Consider the following 15,433-nt stretch of genomic DNA (forward strand, 5'->3'; position numbering starts at 1 on the left):
GGGATAAAACAAATATAAAAAGAAAATATATAGGGTAATGAAAATATAGAATTAATTAACTATAATAATAGTAATAATAGAATAATGCTACAATAACCATAAACATAGTAATAACGATTAAAATAATAATAACAACAATAAAATAGAAGACAATAATAATAATATATTAATAAAAATAATAATAATATAAAAATAATAAAAATAACAATATGTTTCTAATAATAATAAAAAATTAATAATGATAATAAATATATATAAAATAATAGTAACAGCAATAAAATAAATACAATATAATAATAATAATATATAATAATAACAATATTAAAAATAACACTTTCCCTCTCTCTTCTAAATCTGGCCATCGGTCCGGCCTCGCTCCAGTCACCGGACCCCCACGGGCCGCCGTCGGCGCCACCGTACACGGCAACCGGACCTCTTTTGCTTTAATATTTGATTAATCTCCAAAAAAGAACCAGCCCCCTTTTACAATGGTTTTGAATGGCTTTTATAGCCAACTTTTACAACTGATTGTCCTTTTTTTTTGTAGGCAAGTGGGGTAATGGAGTTAGTGGCAAGTGGGGTGATGGAGTTAGTGGGGTGATTTAGTGGGGTGATGGAGTTAGTGAGGTGATTTAGTAGGGTGTGGGGGTGATGGAGGTAGTGGATGGTTTCTTGTATTGGGTCATGGCATAAATTAGTTAGGCTATGTAGGGTATTTGGGTTTGGGTTTGTGAGCTTTGGGCCCGGGCATAAATTTGGTCCTACACGTACGTTACATCGATGTTACGTTCAGAACTGAGGTCAACAGCTAACTCGGGTCAATCGTAAATGGCATGTTATAGTTTTTACGTGGGAATTGATCGAGTCAATTTACACATTTTGCACTCTAATTCCACTAAAATAGCCCAAATCCCGAGCAATTTTTAGCACTTCAATGAACAAAATAAAACAGTCTTTTTAAAGCTTATATTACATTGACCAAAAGAAACAAAAGAACCCAAATAATGGGTTAAAGAGAAAAATGAACAATAAGCATGGTCTATATAAGTAGCATGATTCTGACATGAAAGAATAATTTTGCTTAGGGAAAGTTGGGAGACACCCAACACATAAAAGCAAATTATGGTAATAAAATCTTCATTTTCTGTCATCCTTTGCTTCTCTCTCTTGGCATCGCCTTTTTCTTATATGAAATAAGCTCTCGTAAACTTACGGTGGTTCCAGGTAATGTAATCATTTATATGCATGTAACAGTATCTTTTAGATTTATTTAAAAAGTTATATATTTTAATCAGTTTCAATTATTTTACCAATGTTATCTTTTTTTTTAGGTTAGTGTTTAAATTATAACTAGGTTTTTTTTCCTTTAGTACTTAAACAATTTTTATCTCATTGTGACACCGAAATTTTGTACCAATATTTATTTTGGTAACTCACAGTTGATGATGTTTAAAAAAAATAATCAACCAAACATAACACACCACGTCATTAGTGACATGGCAATGTTGACCAATGATATGGTGTGTTGATTGATGACATGACACATTGATTGTTGATGTGGCATGTTGATCAAGTTGATTAGCTGTTGACCAATCAAGAAAATATTAAAAATCGTTTTAAAATAAAAAATTAGTAAAAATTTAATTAGAGATTTTTAAATTTTATTTAAAAATATTAAGTTGTAAAAAATCTAAAAAAATTGTAAAAATTATAATAATTTTAAAGAGCACATATTGTTCAAAATAAAAAGATGGAAGATTTATCCTTATGCCCATGGGTTGGCAATGACAGATTTAATGCATTATTTGGTTAATTAGCCCTCAATTTCTTATAATAAAATGCTTTGAAAATTTTGATAAATAAACAAAACTTTGAAATTGAAAACAAGCATTGAATTGAAATATTAGAAGATGGTTTTAAGAAAAATTGTAAAAATTATTTATAAATATTAGTTGTTTTGATTTTCACAAAATGTTCATACTTTTTAAAATTTTTAATGATTTTCATATTTTTTCACAATTTTAAAAATTAAAATTTTTATAATGTTTAAAAATATTAAATTTATAAAAAAATAAAAAAAATTGTAATTTTTTTAGAAATGTAAAAAATGTGAAAACAAGTTTTACAATTTTTTTAAATTATTATAATTTTTTACAAGTTAAATAATATTTTAACAATTTTTTTTACATTTTTGAGAACTTCTACAACTTTTTAATATTTTCAATAAATTTATAAATTTTTTCTTATTTTTAAAATTAAAATTTAAAATTTTCTAAATAATTTTTTGCTAATTTTTATATTTTTAAAATAATTTTTGCCATTTTTTCATTTTTAAATATTCATTTTTATAATTATAAAATAAAATTTAATTTTTTTTGACTGATCAACTGCCAGTTAGCATGGGTCAACAATTGGTATACACCCGGTCAACATCAGTCAACACCGATCATCTTGGGCAACGTGCCACATCATCGATCAACATTGCCATGTCATCAATGACATGACACATTTTGACTAACCCAATTTTTTTAACGTAGTTTGTTGTGAGCTACCAAAATAGGTGATAGTGCAAAATTTAAGTACCAAAACGAAACAAAATAAATTTAGATACTAAAATAGGAAAATGGATATAATTCAAGGGTTAAATTGTGAATAAAACCTTGTTTTCCAGTTTGAAAAGAAACAACATTTATAAACTCACTAATTAGAAGATTGCTTAAACCTTGTCCTGGTTTATATATCATATCCAATGCTTGGAATTATAGATGGGAACGGACGGAGCAAAGCGGCTGTAAAAAGAAGCCACTCAAAACGACCATCATCTTGGGCTGGCTACAATGTACCTCCACCCTCAACTGGCTATGTAAATCGAGGAATCTTTAATAGGAACAAACATGGGATACAATGCGGAAGCGATAGGGCATATAGTAGTTGTCTTCCTAAAACTGGTGGAAACCTACCAAATCAAAGCGGAACTTATAAAAGGAGTCCTTAATATAAAAATAAATTTATAAGAGGGGCTCAAATTAAATTATAAATATTTTGAGAAGCCAAAAAATGTTATTTTAACGTTGTAATTGTACTGTTTTTGAGGGGCCAAAAGTCCCAACCTACTCCAAGCGTCTGCCTCATATGAAGTATTCCAAGCAGTTTTGGAATAAATTTTCGATATACAAGGGTGCACTGTATGCTATCGAATTTTTCTTCTTCTTCTTCTTCTTCTTCTTCTTCTTCATATTATGTTAGGAATCGACCCGATTAAGCAATGAACAAGAAAATAGCGGAATAAATTGAGAAATTGAACACACAAATTTAACGTGGAAAAACTCCTCTAAAGAGGATAAAAACCACGGGCAAAGATAATTTTACTATAATGGTAAAAGAACAAAGAGTACAAAAGATGGAAATAAAAACTAAATCTCGAAAACTCGAAAACAAAGAACCCTCAAAACGTAAACACAAAATTCTCTAAATGTGTTATGAGTTCTAATCTTTAACGGGTGTTTTTTTCTAAGGTTGTAAAAGAGACTATTTATAGGCTAAATTCATAGGTCAAATAATAATAAAATAATCTAAACTAATCAGTGTTTGATTGAAACAAGTAAACAGAGTTTAACTGAAAGATTATTTTTTAAATTTGACTCAAAATAGGAGTAATGTTTAACAAATCTCCACCTTGACTCATATTTTCACAATGCCATCTTTGCCAAAGCCCGCCACGAGTCTATCTCGAACTATGTAGGGAATTAACTGAGTCGAATTTGTGCTTAGAAACTGGAAGACTTCTAGCCTTCGACTTGTACACTGCCAAATCAAAACTAACCCGGGTCTGATTTTCACAAACACAGTGCCCTAACTTTTCAAAACCTGCATCCAAAAGAGAACCTATTTTCAACGAAACAGTCATACTTTTTTCCCTCCTATGAGCAAGTTGTCTCCGCTCCAAACAAGTTGACTTCAACTCCGAACGGACGAGGGACGTTTGATTTCACCGGTCACTGTATAACCTTCTAGAATATAAAGATTGTTGGTTCTTTTACCTTTTAACAAAACGAGAGCTCCACGAGATACTTTAATGCCGCTCGAATCGATGTTGATTTTGCATCCTTTCAAGTCTAAAATACTTAAGGAGATGAGATTCTTTCATAAATCAAGTACATACCTGACATCTGAGAGTGTCCTAATCGTCCCATCGTGCATCTTAATTTTAATAGTACCAATACCAATTACCTTATTAGATGAATCGTTTCCCATACGCACAACTCCACCTTCAACCGAACTGTATGTGGAGAACCATTCTCTATTAGGACATATGTGGAAAGAACATCCTGAATCTAGGATCCACTCGGACGTGAGCTTGGTGTTATCGCTTGTTGACACTAACAAGAAATCATTACTTTTTTCATCGGCCAAATTAGCACCAGCTGCATGTTTCTCGTTACTCTCATCATCTCTTTTATTTCGCAGTTTATAACAATCTGCTTTGACGTGACCTAACTTTTTACAATAGCGACACCTTTTATCTCGTTTCTTTGATGCTACCAAAACGGAAGCTTGCTTATCTATCTTGCTATCCAAATAAAGCTCATTGTCAAGTTTGTCTCTACTCAACAAATGACCCTTCACATCTTCGAACGAGAGTTTGTCTCTGCCATAAATTAGGGTCTCCTTGAAAGACTTGTATGAAGGGGGTAAAGAGTACAATAATAGCATAGCCTGATCATCATCATCAATATGAACCATAACATTCTTTAAATCACTTAAAAGAGTAATAAATTGACTGATGTGATCTTTAAGAGGCTCACCTTTGTTCATACGAAACGTAAATAGACGTTGTTTCAACACTAAACGATTAGCTAGAGACTTAGTCGCATAAAGAATTTCTAACCTTTTCCACAAGGTAGATGAGGTCTTCTCCATCAATACCTCCTACAATACCGTATTTGCGAGGCACAACTGGATTGTAGACAAAGCCTTTTAATCAAGCTCTTCCCATTCTATTTTATTTAGATTCTCAGGCTTTTTCCCAGTAACCACCTTTTTCAAATCGGATTGAACTAGAATTGCCATCATCCGAACTTGCCACAGATTGAAATTTGTCTCACCATCGAACTTCTCAATTTCAAATCTTGTTGCTGCCATATCTGAACGGGCTGATCTATGAAAATTGAACTAGCTCTGATACCGCTTGTTAAGAATCGACCCGATTAAGCAACGAACAAAAAAATAGCAGAATAAATTGAGAAATTAGACACACAAATTTAACGTGAAAAAACTCCTCCAAAGAGGATAAAAAACCACGGGCAAAGATAATTTTACTATAATGACAAAAGAACGAAGAGTACAAAAGATGGAGATAAAAACTCAATCCCGAAAACCCTAAAATAAAGAACCCTCAAAACGTAAACACAAAATTCTCTAAATGTGTTATGAGTTCTAATCTCTAATGGGTGTTTTTTTTCTAAGGTTGTAAAATAGCCTATTTATAGGCTAAATTCATAAGTCAAATAATAATAAAATAATCTAAACTAATCAGTGTTTGATTGAAACAAGTAAACAGATTTTAACTGAAAGATTATTTTTCAAATTTTATTCAAAATAGGAGTCATATTTAACATATTAATATTTTCTCTTTCAAGAATCTTCTTTACATTTCAAAGTTTTGACTCTTATTTTGGTGCTTAGACTATGTTTAACCAAGATAAAAGAAACAAATGGATTTCTTTTTACATATTATCTTAATTAATTCATGCAGTAAATTTTTTTTGATATATTCATGCAATAATTTTTTAAAAGATGATATTTACAACTTTAAATTTGAAATCTCACCGGTAAGGTAAAAGTACTATAGTGGGCTCTATATTAAGAGTTAGATTGTATTTTATCCCCTTACTCATAAATAGGTAAATTAGTTATTGGACGTTAAATCAAATTAGATCAAATAGCAAATTGGTCCTTATGTTAAAAATTTCATCCATTTTTGTTGTTAAAAATTAGTCTCTGTATATTAGCATGAGGTATACATGATATGTCACGTTTCACTTTTTGGTTATTCTATCAATCACACTAGTTTTCAATAGTACAAATGAATGAAATTTTTAATAAAAATGACTAATTTGCTCTTTGATCTAACGTATAGGGAGTAATTTATCCATTTTTCAGTGAAGGGACAAAATATAATCTAACTTCTAGTATAAGAGCTTGTGGGGTGTGCTTCACATTTATCGAACTTTTTGCAGACACTTAGAAAAACGAATGACAAGTAACCAAAAAAGGCACAAAATAGGCCCAAGACAAATGAGGAGCGTCGCGACGACGCAACAATGTTGAAACGACAAAGTAGAGGCGATGTCGCGACAAGGCGATTCTCAACGTCGCGACGTGGTGACGTGTTCCCAAAAATACCAAGTTTCTTCTCCCAATTAAACTCTGATTAGTTTAAGAATACTTAGTCATATTAGGACTTTAATATTAGCCTAGTTAAAGGGTCTTTGTAACCCTGTTTAAATAGTTGACAGAATCTCCTACTTGAGATTTGATGAAGAGTTTTGGGCTTTACTCATTTAGGTTATTTTTTCCATCTTATACTTTTCATTTATTTTCTCCTTAAGTGGAGTATCCTTTGCCCGTGGTTTTTAATCTCTTCGGAGGAGTTTTCCACATAAAATTTGTGTGTTTGATCTTCTCTATTTTACTTGCTCGTTGTTTATACGGGTCAATCTCAAACAAATTTGTATTATAGTTTGGTTCGGTTTCCATATTGAACCTGTTCAGAGATGGAAATAAGGTACGATATCGAGAAATTCAATGGGATTACAAATTTTAGCTTATGGTAAGTTCGGATGACCTCAATTTTGGTTCAAAATAGTCTGAAAAAGGTCATTACAGGAAAAAAGCCCGCGAATACGAATTAATCAGAATGAGAAAACACTATCAACAATTCAATTGTGCCTCACAAACAATATGTTGTAGGAGGTGCTTACAAAGAAAATGGCAGTAGTGTTATGGAGAAAATTAGAAGCCTTTTATATGACAAGGTCTCTCGCAACAATGATTATACACGCACCGTATGGACAAATGTGAGAACCTTAGAGGTCACATCAGTCAATTTGTTACTCTCTTGAATGATCTGAAGAATGTCGAGGTTAATATAGCTGATGAAGATTAGGTTGCTATTATTGTGTTCTTTGTCCCTTTGTATAAAACTTTTAGGGAGACCCTGATTTATAGTAGAGATAAACTTTCATTTGAAAATGTGAAGGGTAACTTGTTGATGAAAGAAAAACTTGATAATGAGTTAGGTTCGGGTAGTAAGTTTGGTAGTCAAGACTCGCTTTTGGTTGCTAGAGGCAGACAATAGTCTAAGAATTTAGGTCAGGATAAATCTAAGTCAAGATCGAAGTCGGGGAATCATGACAAGACATATAGTTACTGCAAAAAGTTGGGTCACATAAAGGAAAAATGTTATAAGTTGAAAAATAAAAACAATAGGGCTGCTGAGAGTGATGAGGAACACAAGACTGAGGTAGTCGATGTGTAGTCAAGGATAATGGTGATGATTGGTTGTTGGTGTCTACGATCTAAAGGTCTAAACTTATGTCTAAGTGGATTCTGGATTTGGGGTGCTCTTTCCATATGTGTCCAAACAAGGATTTGTTCTCCACATATAGTCTAGTTGAAAGTAGAGTTGTGCTTATGGGGAACAATTCACTCTGTAAGGTAATCGGTGTTGGTATCATTCAGATCCAGATGCATGATAGAATTATTAGGACACTATCAAATGTCAGACATGTGCCTGATTTAAAGAAGAATCTCATATCCTTGAAAAATTCAATTGTGAATCAATGGAAAAAGTAAGGGTATATACCCATTGGGAAAATAATTCGACTTTTGAACTAGTTTTAGAATTAATTAGGGAAATAACCTTAGGATGCACTTAAAAAAAGTGTTTTATGTTGGAAAATATGGATATCACATATAAAATAAGAGTAATTACATGTTATTATTTACTATTATAAAAGATTAGCCCAAATTAAAAGTGATCTAATTTGGTTAAGGTTTAATGAGTTTTAGTTATTAAATAAAGTATGGCTAAATATGTGTAGATACACTAGTAACTAATTTCTAATTAATGATGGATTGATTAGAAATTAGGTTAATATGCAAAAGTCATATATTAAGGTTATTGTCCCTAAATTAGACATAACGTAACTTTTCTAATATCCAATCTTTAGAAAAAAAGTGAGCCACATTCTTTAAATTACTTCTGTGCTAATTTGGAAGGTCAAAATCGTAATATTCAAAAATTTAAAAAAATTGATGAATTCAAGTATACTTTTGTTAGAAATGTGAGTGGAGACGATAGAATAGGAGACTTGTATAGAAATAAATAGTAGGCTTTGAGGCACGAATGACGCTTTTCAAATAGAACTGTTTGCCCCCACACAAAGTTGCTAGAGGGTTAAGATATAGGTCCTCCCGGGATACAACGAAGTTTTGAAATTCCTTTGATTCATTGGATGATAAATCATCACTTTTAAATTGAATAATGCTTATGAATAATTAAAGTTGTAAGATGATAAATCATCACTTTTAAAATTTGAATAGTGCTCATTAATTTGCAATCTATACTTTCCATCAACTTCTGCATCTAGTTTTGTTCTTGATGATTTTATATGACAGATTCTAATTTATAAAGCTTTGTATAATAATTTTACTGTTCTAACACTTTATACAAAATGTTGTTTTTTATTACACATTATGCTATTGGTTGATTGGTTTAATGGTTTAATGTTTATGCGTATTACTCAAGTAACCCAAGTTTGAATCTCTTCTCAAGCTTTATTTTATTTTTAATTCGTATTTTAATTAATAATATATTTATTTAAATAGATAAAATAATAATTATATAATTTTATGATAAAAAATATGTATATATACCATTCGACTTATAAGAAGCGTATTTTTTGTATAACTGGAGAAGGGGAATAAGGTTTCTTGGGATCGAATCTAGACTCTCATACTTATAACATAATGATCTTGTCATTGAGCCAAAAGGTTGTTGGCTAAGAAGCCCATTTTGTATAAAACATTTACGATGCTTTTGCTCTATTAGTTACTAAGTGAACAAAATAGACTATTTATCTAATTAATTCTAGAAGTGAACCAAAAGTCTAAGTTTATTCTCCAATGAATATATACCTCCAATTTTGCCGTGAGTTAAACATTAATAGAATTTCTTCAAGTCTTAAGAGTGCTTCTTTGATTTTACGACTAGTTTTTGAAAGTTATATTGGGGTACCGTGAAGTGTCACGGGTTAGAATTTTAGTTTGATAAATCGTTGGATTTTAGGTGATTTTTTACTCCAGATCAGTCTAAGTTAACCTAACACTCGAAAATAAGAACTCACAAAAAAATTATATAAGACACCAAAATAAAGAGGAAACAACTTAGAAAGACAAAGGGACTTGAACAAAAAAGGCATAAGAAAATAATAGTACACTAAATGTTTAAGTAAATACTCTAAAAAATATTTTTTAACTTAAGAATGAAGCGAATAAATCGCTTAAAGCTGCGTGATTTGTTAAATTAAAGTTCTAACACAAATAATTGAAAAAATAGAAATAATTATTTTTCCCAAATATTTAAATCAAGTTCGAATCTTGAAATTAATATTGATGAGAAAATTTTACTTAAATAATTCTCTAAATTTTATTTAAAAAAAAAAAGAAAGTTACATTGGCGTCAACATTATCTATTTATTTATTTTTGTCGATAGCGCCAACGTTACTTACGTTCACACAAGAACCTCAATTTCATAGAACTTGCCCAGCACTGCCTTTTCATTGACCTAAAAAAACGAAAGAACCCAAATGATGGGCTGGATAATGGGTTAAAATATATTATTGGTCTCTATAATTTTTACAAAACTATAATTTAGTCCTTATACTTTTAGTTTTAGGAATTTAATCTCATTACATTTTAGATTTTAAAATTCAAACCCAACTATTAACACTATTAAAATTATTATTAAATTCATTTTCAATATAACATTTTTTTCTGACTCAAGGCAAAATTGAAGGTATATATTCATGGGAGAAAGGCTTTTGGTCCACTTCTAGAATTAATTAGATGAATAGTCTATTTTGTTGACTTAGTAACTAATAGTCTATTTTGTTGACTCAGTAACGAATGATTAAATGTGTATATTTTATTAATGCAGCGTGGGTTTGAATTCCCTTTCAAGTTTTTATAAATAGATAGTGTTTGTTGTTTTGAGAATTGGGAGAAATTGAACATTCAATCCACAACACTAGGAGAGAAGCAAATTATGATAATTATGAAGCCTCCGTTTCCTCTCATCCTTTGTTGTTACCTCTTGGCATCTTTCTTCTTCTTCCCATATGGAACAGTCTCTCGAAAACTACAAGAGGAAGGTAAAACGTGCAATTTCATTATATATTCCGATTATATTTGCTTTTTCTGATATAATATTTAGAATTACGCATATTCTTTCTCTAACTCATAAATAGGAGGATAATGCGCTTTAGCGCACTCGAACCATGTCCTCCTGTATTGGTAATAATACCCATGCCGGTCGACAAAACGTCTTCAATTTTCTTTACGTATCAGTATCTTTTAAATTTAATCATTTTCATTATTTTTAGCTTAATGTGTACATTTGCAATGTAAAAATTGGAAATTGTCATTATATTTTAGTTTCATTGATATTTGTTTTTGTACTTATAAACTAGAGGTAATTTTATCACTATACTTTAACTCTATATTCAATTTCACCACTTCAATTTTGCTTGATTGGATTTTGATATTAAAAGTTTAATTTTTTATTAAAATTTAGCTTATACTTATTTGATACCTAAATTTAAAAATCTTAAGCCAACTTAGTACATTTTTAGGAACCCGACTCACAATATTAAAAGTGCTGATGTGGCATTAACGACCAATAGCTTGAGATACATGGAAGCTTTACATTTTGACACGTGGCAAAAAATAAAAAAATACATAAATTTTTACACATAGGAATGACAATTTGTCCAACTTCATTTTAGACTATCAATTTTTATATTATTATTCTTTAGAAATTTAAAATATACAAATTCACAAAAATATTAGAAATATTATTTGACATTAGAATGAAAATAGACATATGATTGTCTACATACGTTTGAACTCAGACAACTTTTTGTCAATATTCATTCCATAAATATTTTGCAATTTTTTTTTATTTTTCATAAAATATTAAATTTCTATATTATAATTAGGAAATAAAAAATATATTTAAAATAATATTATTTCACGTCAAATTTTTAAAAAATATAAAATATATTTGTCCATATATATAAAATATAATTTATATAATCTAAAATATACAAAAAATGTATAAAACATAAGATTTTATAAAATATAAAAATTTATGTATCTTTAATTTAATAATAATATAAAATATGATAATTTATAAAAAAATAAAAATATATAAAATTACCAAAAAATGCCTAGAGTTAAGCTGGACAAATTGGTGTCTAGGTTCAAATGTATTTGAGAAACTGGTATCCAGGTTCATTCTAGTATCAAATTATATTTCTAATATTTTTATAAATTTATAATTTTTTTAATTTTTTGGATTTTATATATTTTAAATTTAAAAATAATAATATAAAAATTTAAAATATATAAAAAAAACTAAAAAGTATGTTTAGAATGAATCTAGACAAATAATGCAACTCAAATGAACCTAGACAAATGGTTGTCTAGGTTCATTCCCTAAGTGTAAAAGAATATATATTTTATATATTTTTATTTTTGTCAAGTGTCAAAATGTTATGCTACCACGTGTTATCATGCTATTGGTCGTTAGTGTCATATTAACGTATTTTAACGATGTTAGTTAGGTACCTAAAAGAGTATCAGGTTGGCTTATAATTTCCAAGTTTAGATACCAATGAAGTTAAAAAAAAAAGTTTGAGTACTAAGTAGGTATAAGTTGTCGAGTTATAGTACATCTATATACATTACCCTTTTTTTTAAAAAAAAAATTCAAGTCTTTCTTTTGCTAAATGAAAATTCAAAGCAAATAAATGAGTTTTTAATTTTTTATTAATTAATTTATTGTTATCTATTAACATAAAATATTTGAATAATTTTCTTATTATATTTTATTTTTAAAACATCAAATGGTAAATTTTATTTAAAAAATTAAAGTTGGTAACAAATTTTAATAAAATTCATAATTTAATGATAAAGTTGAACCACAAAAAAGCTGAGTGGTAAATTTATAGTAAGATGGAGAATTTATACTATAACCTTTTGGTTTTTAAAACCCTTTACAAACTCATCAGGGAACATGACTTAAACCTTGTCCTGGTTTATGTGTATGATGCCCAATGCATTGAACTGCAGAAGGCGGCAATGGACCAAGCAAAGCGGGAGTAAAAAGAAGTAAATCAAAGTCAGCATCATCTTGGGGTGGCCAAGATTCACATCCACCCCCATCTAGCCAGGTTGCAGAACAGAAATGGAATTGCGAAAGCACAACTAATGATTATGCTGTCACGAACTCGTGTTCGAGCTCTTCGACCGTGGTTCAGAATTGCGAAAGCACAACTAATGATAATGTCTTCACCCAATCGTGTTCAAGCTCCTCTTCTCAATCCTTCACCTATTACTCCAATCCATAAAGTTTATGTTTCGTTTTTAGATGCAGTTGGGCGTTTTTTGTGTATTCTGTTGTGTACTTTGTGTACATGAACCGTGTAAACACCATATTTTGTCCAGACCCAAAGCAATAAGTCCAATTTAATCTAATTTTAATTGTCAGCCCTTAAAATCACTAACTTGCTAACTTATTTACTCTTTAAATTTAATTTAAATGACTTGTTTCATAATTTTATTTTTTGGGAAATTTGTCTTGCTTTTTTGAAGTGTGTACGAATTAAAGGCCAAACTAATTTGGGTTTAATTCGATGCAAAGCAAAGAACCTTATTAAGGTTTGACATGTCGCGAATCCTCTTGAAAGAAAGAGGTGCCTTCAGGAACACGAACATAATGGTGCATAGTTGTCGTCAGCTCGTGCCGTAAGGTGTTGGTTAAGTCTCACAACGAGCGCAACCCTCATGTTTAGTTGCCACCGTTGAGTTTGAAACTTTGAGCAAACTGTTGGTGATAAGTTAGAGGAAGGTGAAGATGACATCAAGTCATCATGCCCCTTATGCCTTAGGCGACACGTGCTACAATAGAACGGACAAAAGGTTGGCGATAAGGTGAGCTAACTCCAAAAACTCGTACTTAGTTCAGAATGCTTATAATTTTTATAATTTTTTATATAAATATTTTATTAATTTCAATATTCCAAAAAAAGAAAATTTTGAAAAAATGAGGATTTAAAAAAAAAGGCCACTTGGCTTTACAAATTTTACAATCTAGTCCTTGGGACCTTGCTTTGTCACTACAACTCCCTCGCTACCACCAACACCATACCCTAGTCGAGCTACCCCTAGTAGCCCCCCTAAGTCATCTCCATCAATCCATCATCCCCCTCTCCATAAAAATAGCAAGAAAATTGAAGGTGGAGGGTCCAACCGACCAACCCTCTATTAGAAATCCAAGGGTTAGAAAATAGGAACTATTGCTTGAGTCATGAATATAACTGTCCTTAAAGATATTTCGCGGGTTCTGTATCCTCTAAAATTCAACAAGTACTTTTGTTAATTAATCGTAAAATAGGGAACAAGAAAGAAAGAAACAATTAAATACTCGGGTAAAATCATAGAAGGAAGTTTTTGAGAAAAACAGAGAATTTGTAAGAGAACGTTAAGAATAAACTGATTGTTTATGTTTGAAGGGTATCATGCATGGCATTTAAAGGTACCATGTATGTCAAAAATAGAAAACAGATTCGTTGGGAAAATACTTGATACATTAAGAAATATTTGATTTTAACATTAAAAAATCTCACTTAAATAGGAAATCAAGTAACCTAGTTTGACTGAAATAGTGATAAATAAAATAAATAAAAAATGTAAAAAGCAAAATTGAACTGAGCTTAGAATCATATGCAAGGGGTAGAATTAACTCGTTTGAACTGAACTGAGCTTTCAGGCTCAAGCTTCATGAGCGCGTGTTCATCCTCTCACTTTGGCTCTTATAAGCCCAAAGTAAAACAATACTATATAAACATAATATTGATAAGTTTATTTAAAGGATGTGAGACTTTGTGAATTCTTTGAAATACATAAAACTTCCAACAATTCTCCGAATATTCCATAGAACTAAGAAAGAATTTTAGCCAAGTATTTCAATATAGTGCATATTCTTGGTGTCCTTTTTCCTATGAACCAAAACTTTCGACAAATAAGATATAATTTACTTAAATAATTGGGGAAACAAGTTTCTATGAACCAGTTATTTAACTTGTAAACTTTCTCATTGAACATATTATATTTATGATTCATTCTTCAACGCAGTTGTATGCTAATAAGTTACACTCATATATGTCAATCCATTAACTGTATTCCACAGAGCAAGACACTACCTTTAACTGATATGAATTTGATTAAGAGGTTTTACTCATCCTCACCATCCATGCAGTTATTTGTTTAAGCATTGTTACTCGTATAGTGCTTAGCAGGTCAACTATGACGTCGTTCTTACCCATATGAACCTAACTCATGAGATCTCCAATCACATAGATTGGGTTTCCATCATTGTTAAATTCAACCTTTGGCAATAGTCTCATTCCCCTCAATGTTTCATATATTAGTTTCTTCCCAAGAGGTTTAGTCAGATGATTTATCAAATTCATCTTTGACATCACGTAATCAATTAATATCACTCCATCATATTGCAGCTACTTAATCACATCATTTCTTAGATAAATATGTCTATTTTTGCCATTGAAAGTTTTATTCTTTGCAATGGCTATTGCCGACTGGCAATCACAACGCATCGACACAGAAGCTGTTGGCTTCGTGCTCAATGAAATATTTGCTAAGTTTTTGAACCACTCAACCTCATTACCAGCCAACTTCAGAGTAATATACTCCATAGTAGATTTTCTATAATAGTTTGTTTCGTTGATCTCCATGATATAACACCACCACTAAGGGTGAATATGAAACCACTGGTGGAATTTCTTTCATCTGAACCTGAGATCCAATTAGCATCATTGTATCCTTATAATATTGTGAGAAACTCACTAAATAAAATACCAAAATCAATGGTGCCCTTTAAATATTTCGTAAGTCTGACTATAATAGTTCAATGTTGATCACTTGTGTTATGTGTATATCTGCTTAGTTTGACATACAACATATATTTGGCCGTATGAAATTCATCAATTATATGTCCTAACGAACTTAACATATGGCCAAGGCACTTGTAGGGACTTAACTGAGGAAGAAGAAGGAAGGAAGGAA

General features: G+C 30.6%; 1 protein-coding gene and 1 long non-coding RNA gene across 2 annotated transcripts; both read left to right on the plus strand.

Moving 5' to 3' along the window:
• Positions 1 to 1,005: 1,005 nt before the first annotated feature.
• Positions 1,006 to 3,198, plus strand: LOC121212168 (uncharacterized). Its single transcript, XR_005907365.1, has 2 exons — positions 1,006 to 1,224; positions 2,766 to 3,198. It is a non-coding gene; the product is annotated as an uncharacterized lncRNA (long non-coding RNA).
• Positions 3,199 to 10,271: 7,073 nt separating this feature from the next.
• On the plus strand, positions 10,272 to 12,901 carry LOC107911421 (uncharacterized). The gene is made up of 2 exons (XM_016839248.2): positions 10,272 to 10,437; positions 12,419 to 12,901. The coding sequence occupies exons 1-2, from the start codon at positions 10,332 to 10,334 to the stop codon at positions 12,694 to 12,696; spliced, it is 384 nt and encodes a 127-aa protein (XP_016694737.1). The 5' UTR covers positions 10,272 to 10,331; the 3' UTR covers positions 12,697 to 12,901.
• The last annotated feature ends 2,532 nt before the right edge of the window (positions 12,902 to 15,433 follow it).

The sequence above is a fragment of the Gossypium hirsutum genome, chromosome A13 (assembly GCF_007990345.1).
Source record: "Gossypium hirsutum isolate 1008001.06 chromosome A13, Gossypium_hirsutum_v2.1, whole genome shotgun sequence".
NCBI lineage: Eukaryota > Viridiplantae > Streptophyta > Magnoliopsida > Malvales > Malvaceae > Gossypium > Gossypium hirsutum.

Coding starts and splice junctions, on each gene's coding strand:
- LOC107911421 (XM_016839248.2), top strand. CDS start 10,332: ATGATAATTATGAAGCCTCCGTTTCCTCTCATCCTTTGTTGTTACCTC. Junction 10,438..12,418: donor TCGAAAACTACAAGAGGAAG/GTAAAACGTGCA, acceptor ATTGAACTGCAG/AAGGCGGCAATGGACCAAGC.